The sequence below is a fragment of the Saccopteryx bilineata genome, chromosome 2 (genome assembly GCF_036850765.1).
Source record: "Saccopteryx bilineata isolate mSacBil1 chromosome 2, mSacBil1_pri_phased_curated, whole genome shotgun sequence".
Classification (NCBI taxonomy): Eukaryota; Metazoa; Chordata; class Mammalia; order Chiroptera; family Emballonuridae; genus Saccopteryx; species Saccopteryx bilineata.
In genome coordinates, this window is record NC_089491.1 from 390,984,271 (window position 1) to 390,991,397 (window position 7,127).

At 55.9% G+C, this 7,127-nt stretch overlaps 1 protein-coding gene across 2 annotated transcripts in view; it reads left to right on the plus strand.

Annotated features, from left to right (window-relative positions):
• Positions 1-6,040, plus strand: part of COX10 (cytochrome c oxidase assembly factor heme A:farnesyltransferase COX10) — a 109,638-nt gene extending 103,598 nt beyond the window's left edge. The window contains exon 7 of one of the 2 annotated variants that reach the window (XM_066264285.1): positions 4,145-6,040. In XM_066264285.1, the coding sequence (XP_066120382.1) occupies positions 4,145-4,688 (544 nt within the window). In that variant the 3' untranslated portion in view covers positions 4,689-6,040. The remainder of the gene's footprint in view (positions 1-4,144) is intronic. The other variant, XM_066264286.1, reaches the window with a different exon arrangement.
• The last annotated feature ends 1,087 nt before the right edge of the window (positions 6,041-7,127 follow it).

Below are 7,127 nucleotides of genomic sequence, written 5' to 3' on the forward strand. Positions count from 1 at the left end.
AGAGTAGCGTACAGCACACCGAACAGTATGTAGACCCCTCCTCTCTCAGAGGCACACACACAGAAGGCTGAAAAAGAACATCTTTGGAAGCGCGTTGGCGGTGTCATTGAAGGGCCGACTTGGGTGCTCAGAGAGCTCCCGTCTGGTCCAGGTGCTGGGTTGACCATAAGTGACAAGGGACGGAACAGCGAGTGCCTCCTGCTGGCGGCGCTGGGGGACGCGGCACCTGGCCAAGCGCACATCCTGTCGGGACCAGGACGGTTCCAGGAACAGACGAGTTTGGGGTGATAAGGTGGACACTCCCTGTGAGCTCAGGGAGCGTGTGGATTTATTGGAGAACCCACGGTGCTCCACACTGCCCTCAAAGGGGACAGGTAGAAAGGAGAAGTCAGCCTCCTGCTGCCTTGACTTGGCCTTCCCCTTCCGATGACCCCCATGACTGCCTCCTCAGCGACTCCGCTGGGGCTGGGCCACAGGAAGTGCACAGTGAGGGGGGGAGGGCGAGCCTCTGCACACGCACACGCACACGCACCGCCAGCCTCGCCTCTTCATTATTCATTCCTAGGTCACTTCCAAAGAATTCTTCCAGGACAAGCGCTTATTGCCAAACCCTGTTTCCTATTTTCGGAGGACTTTCAATCTTCCCTTTTGTGGCCGTGCAGCTCCTCTGCTGGCCCCACAGCCCGTCCCCTTGATCCATGGCACCGGGGATGTCTGCTCCCTGTGGGGGCTGCCCTGTTTCCCGGGCTCCTCTGTGTTAACCCTCCAGAGAAAGGCTTTGAAATCTGGGAGCATGAGGCTTCGGGTTTGGCCTTGGCTCCACAGCTCGCTCCCAGTTTACACGACCATGTAACCCTGACAGCACAGATGGGACCAGTCCTGGGACAGACTAGCGACCAAGAGCCACACGTAGAGGGAGCCTGTTGTGTGTGTGTGTGGGGGGGGGGCTCCCCGACCAGCCCAGGGTTTACTGGAGCTGTCCCTGTATCCTTCCCAAGGTCGTGAGGTTCAGTGAGTGACAGTGAGTGGGCTGGGGTGGGAAGCGGACACACGTCCGTGTGGCCACCACGCCACGGAGAAGCAGGAGGACACGTCTGCACTCCGCCCGAGAGGAAGTGTTCTGGGAAGAGCGCAGACGCAGTCCGAGCTCCAAGTGGAAAGTGTTGGTCTCCGCTCTTCCGGGGAAACCTCGCAGCTCAAGTGGCCTCAGCTTCGTTTGCCAATAGAACCACACACGTACCCCACGGGCGGCGTTTCCAGGTGTGAGCGGGGGCAGCAGTAAGCTTCTCCCCCAGTCAGGGCGGCTAGAAGTGATCGACAGACATTTTGAGAGGGTTCAGAAATACGTGTGTTTTTACAGTCACTGGGAAGATGTGGGTGAGGCTTGCACCCTAAAACGTCCCGTGATCAGGGCAGGGCTCTCTGAGATCAGGGTCCTCCAGCTTTGGCCACACGCTGCGTAGATGTGCCCTTTTAACAGCTCCTTAGTCTGGAGGGAAATAAATACTCCCCTGGACCCCTGGTCGCCTCACGACTTGCCTTTGAGCTGGGATTTTGGCGTCACGGTCTCAGGGAGTTGCTGTCCCCGGGAGCACAATACCCACAGATGTGCCACCTGGTGCTCAGATGTTATATATTTTATATACCCATAGACCAACAAATATTCAATTAAAAGAAAGGAAGCAGATATTTCTTCCAGGTACAATTAAATCAAATATGTACCGATTGTGTGGTTAGGTAGGAAAATGAAGAAATACATTTAATAGGAACAGAGGACGGATAGTTGGCGTGAATGGATTGAAACTTGGAGACCATCTTCGGATTTTGGTCTGCAGACTGCTTCTTCCGGGAAGCCTTCCCTGACCTCTCCAAGGCTCACTTTGGTCTTCCTCCTGTGTGCCCCCCACACACACACACACACACACACGCACAAGCCCCGCCCCTGCAGTGACATTCGGGGCTGTAATCCCCTTTGTCTTGTCTCTCCCCACCAAACAGAACACAGGCCCCATGAAAACAGGCTGCTGGGGGGGGGGGGGGGGGGCTTGCAGTGAGTAGACCGAGGGCTTCCTGTCCGCTGCAGGCGGAAGGTGGCTCCACCACAGCCCCAGGACTGAGTCAAGTCTTCCTGTCCTGCTTCTCCTTATCTTGATGAAGAGAGTAATTTGTTTTACAGCCCCTTCCATGCACAGAGGCAGGGGCCTCCCTCAGGTAGAACCGGGTGGGGGGGGGGGGCGTTTTCCGATTACAGTCCATTAAAGGCGAAGCTGTGATTTCTAAGGCTCTTTCATTTGCCACAGGAACCAAGACCCTGCCCAGTTTCCTCACACAGAAAGCAGCATGCTACTCTTATAAAAACGGTTTCTAAAATGGTTACTGTAAGCAGAAGCATCACCGGGCAGTGGGTGCTGAGCAAAGCAGCTTACACTCCAGTCGGCACCAAAGAGAGGGCTCTTGAGAGAGACAGGAAAATTCCACCCGGGCCAGCTCTCAAACCCTCTCCAGTCGGCGTGTCCGGCCAGGTGGCTTTCTCTCAGCCCTTCCGCTACCCAGACAGATACTGCGCCCCAGACGTACCCTGCTGCCCCGCCCCCGTTTCTGAGTCGTCACTGACCCCCTTCTTCTTGGCCGGACACACCTTAGTCTTGTCGGCTGTCACAACAGCACACCATCCCACGTTCAGGCCTTTCGGATAGGAGACCGCTGGTGAGCTGGAGGACGGGGTGTTCCCCGTACATTGTGCTCGAGGCCTAGGTGACCGGGCCCTGAGAATCTCCATCAGCACTTTCTCTTCATTGGTCCCTTTACAATCAGAGCTCATTCTGGGTTGTTTTGTTTTTCATCCGAATATAAGGAGAAGGCTCCTCTGCCCCCCTGTTCACTACTGACTTGTACCTCTGTGCCTTCTCGCCCCCAGGGACACTCACTGTCCAGAGAAATATGAGGCAACTGTTAGGTGTGCAACAGCAACAGCATTACATCTAAAAAAGAGAAAGTGCAGATATATATATATATATATCTATATATATATATATATAGATATATATATATACACACACACACACACACACACTGCTCACAAAAGTTAGGGGATATTTCAAAATGAATATGAAGTGATTAAAAAAAAAGAAGCACTTGCTTTTGTTTTTTATTAAACAAGAACATCAGAAAAGCGAACAAGTCAAAGAAAGTTGTTCGATTATGCAGACGAGATGTAGCACCAACTCTTACTTCATTGGTGAAAACGCACTTACACAAAAGGCTGAAAGTACTGGAGCATCTGCACGTTTCCTGATCCCCTAATTTTTGTGAGCACTGTATCTTAATTTAGAAATACTTTATTGCTAAGGAAAAAGAAAATGCCGAACATCATCTGAGCCTGCTGGGAAAATGTTGCCCGCAGACTTGCCCAATGCAGGGTCGCTACAGACCTGCAACTTGTAAAAACCGCCATGTCTGCGAGGCTCGATACAGCGAGGTATTCCTGTAATTGAAACTAACCTTTTGTTTTCAAGGTATGGGGATTCTTAATACACTGGAAAATGCGATTTCTCCTCCCCACATGCCGCCCTCTGCTCAGCTCTGTTGGCATTGGAATGACCACCCAACAGTCCATTGTCACTAATTTGAGTCAGTGGCCAGGGGAAAGTTCATTCATCTCCTCGTTTGTCAGATGAGAGAGAAGCCCATAGGAAGGGTGGAGAACAGATGTGCCAGTCTCCCACACAGTGCCTGGGGCATGGCCGCCCCGGGGCGTGGAGCTGGGACGTCTCACCAGCACCTGAGTTGTGGCTAAAGATCCCGCTCAGTCTCCACCGAACACGCTCACCTGTGCGTGGGTGGCCCCAGCGGTCCACGCCTGAGTAAAAGTCATCGTCAGGTTGGCCACCCTCACACTTTTCACACGTTCCCTGCCGTGTGCGACCCGCCCATCCGTGCGACCCGCTGGGTGGGGGATTGGCCTGGGGTCCGACAGCAAGGGCAGCAGAGGCGGGGCTGACCCAAGCGGGCAGAGATGAGATCCGGGTGAGGTCCAGAGGGCACCTTGGGGACCAGGATGGCTTCGGGGGCAGAGGAGGGAGGCTTTGGTGAAAACCCCCAACAACTGCTTTGCTTCTCCCCTCTTGTCTCCCAACCCCCACAGGCGCCTTTCTTTTGGGAGGAATCCTCTACTCCTGGCAGTTCCCCCATTTCAACGCGCTCAGCTGGGGCCTCCGCGAGGACTACTCCCGGGGCGGCTACTGCATGATGTCGGTCACCCACCCGGCCCTGTGCCGGCGCGTGGCCCTGCGCCACTGCCTGGCCCTGGTCGGACTGTCCGCGGCGGCCCCCGTCCTGGGCGTGACCACGTGGGCCTTCCCCGCCGTCTCCCTGCCCATCAACCTGTACATCTCCTACCTCGGCTTCCGGTTCTACGCGGACGCGGACCGGAAGAGCTCCCGGAAACTCTTCTTCTGCAGCCTGTGGCACCTGCCGCTGCTGCTGCTGCTCATGCTCACCTGCAAGCGGCCGCCGGCCACCGAGGGGGCCCCGGGAGCCCCACACAGCTGACGGCCGGTGGGCGAGTGGGGAAGAAAAGCACGAAAACATCCGAGAGACTCGCGTTTTTCCTCTTGGCTAAACATTTGCAAGAATGTTTTGGTCGTTCTGGAGCAGGAGGAGGGGGAGAGACCGCCAGGTGGTTTTAGCACAAGGTTGTAAAAATGACTTGGTGCTTAATGATCACACGACGAAAGTTTTTTCAGTGACGATATTCAATAAGCAACGGGTTGGCTGGGCCGATTACTACAGAGAGGATATTTTTCTCAATGAAGGTATATATATATATATCTTTATCCAAATCCCCACCACCACCGTTTTTCTTCTGCGCATAAGCCTGCCTCCCTTTTCTGCCCCCCCCCCCACCACACACACACACACACACACCATCTGCAGCCGGACCACACAGGGTGAGCACTCCTGCTCCGATGTCTGTCTCCTGTGGCCTCAGGTCCCTCAAGGACGGTTGTCAGAGGACGTGCTCAGTGCTGGCTGTGGCTCCCCCGCCATGTGAATGAGCCAGGGCCCCGCGCCCCAGCTCCCCCTGCCCTGAATGTCCTCTCGGCCGCACTCCCTCCGACCGGAGGGGAATGCCAAGGACAGGCAGCCGGGTGCCACCGCCACTCAGGGAGAATTCCAAACGGTTGCCTGGGGCACTCAGGACTGCCAGCCCGCCGCCCCAGTGCCTGGCAGCAGGTCCCCAAGTCCAGAATCCAAGGCATCTTCAGAGTTCACTTTGACACCCAGCAGGTGTCTGGAGCGGCTCTTTCCGGAAGGGTAGCGCTAGGCTGAACGCCAGCGATCCCTCCAGCTCGGACCGTCCACCCCCGTTCTCAGTCGGTCATCGTGCGGACCGCCAGCTGCCCCCTGCTGTGCGGCTTGTCCGAGCCCCTGCGAGCGGGGACATCACTAGGTGACCCACCAGCCCACACAGCTCCTGCTCTCGTCCCTGTTGTGAGAAACACCTTTCCACCTGGCATCTTACTGATGCCGGCCATGAGCCTCCACGCGTCCAACGGTTTTAGGAGCCAGAGCCCCAGCGGGACTCCTGGCCGGGTTGCTGCCAGGAGTGCGGGGAACTGTGGGAGCTTCCCTGTCGCCAGGTGTGGCCTCAGTCACCTGTGGTTCCATCAGCCCTTCACCTGTGCCCCATTGTCCCCTGTCCAGTGTTGTGTGCCTGAAAGTCTTGAAGCTTAACAGGATGTTTCAATGACTCCGTCTCCTGGCGCATGGCTGCCTTGTAAGGAATTCATTCGGAGAGTTTCAATGGCATTTAAGGAATCATGGCAATATCCTTGCCCTCTCAGAAATTTCTGAAGCAGTTACAGGTAGCATCTGGCCCCTGTTTCTACTTCTCTGAACTGTCGCCCCTTGGCTGTGTGCAGGTTATCTGCCGTGGGGAGCACAGCACACATGTCTGGGAGAAACTGCTGCGTGTTGCAGCCCCGACCTGTGTACAATGCTCCCACTGTTTCCGCTGCAGTAAACGAGTTTGTCACGACAGGAGTGTGTGGTGTGACGTTATTTCATCATCATACGCCAAGTGTGGACAGTCCTGGGTGGAGCCGAGAGCGTCTGACTCCCTTGTCCTGCCCTGGCGGAGGCACAGAAGGCGGACACAGTACCAGTTGCGTCTGCAGATGGTAGGAGTGACCCCCTGGGTTTCTGATACCTGTGCACCCCAAAAGAATAGTGAGCAAAGGCCCACGCCCCGCCTGCCCCACCCTACCCTCTGCTCAGAATCACCGGTCTCTCCTTCCTTCAAACCATCGCCACAGAAATCTTCCCGGGGACTCTGACCTGTCCTTCCGCTCAGAAAACACCCACGGCATGAAGTCCACCTCGTTATGAAGACTGAGCCGCCCAACACACATACCCGACATGCCCCCGGCTTCCTCTGCAAGAGACTCCGTGTGAAGCTCCTCGCTGACTCCTCGCTGCTCCTGCACCTCTCCGCGGGTGCCCGCGCCTTCCCAAACCCCTGTCCCCTGTGTCCCGGGGCGGGATGGGGAATTCACACTCCTGTGGTCCCCACCGTCCCAGCGAGGACCGCTGCCCAGTCACCCAGACTCTCGACGTCCTGGGACTAAACGTCCACACCGGCCTGGGGGCTCGGGCTCTGACCACCGTTCATGAGGACTCCATGCCCATCAGCACTGCCCACGTGGGGAAGCATATCCCCCCCCAGTGGTACTTTTTTCGGGTATCCTGGGGACACACCACTTTGGGAGCCGGGGGACAGGTGCGTCTGCTCAGCTCACGGCCGGCGCACGCCTGTGTACCTAAACCCGGCTCCATGCAGCCCCTCACCTGCTTTGAGAAGAAAACGGTTTGAGTTGAACAAAGACGAGTTCCTGTTACTCCTTCCTGATCCCATTCTCTTTGTTTTCCAAATTGTGGTTTTTTTTTTTTGTTTTTTTTTACTATTTTCTCTGTCTTCAGGGCTATGTTGGTTCAACTGGTCAGCAGCAGAGCCCTTAGTCAAGCTGGCTCCTTGACCAACACGTCTTCTGGCCACTTCCTGTCTGTCTCATTCTTTTTCAAACACACTAGCAGAAAAACCTAGCGTTGCGCCCCACCCTCTTCCC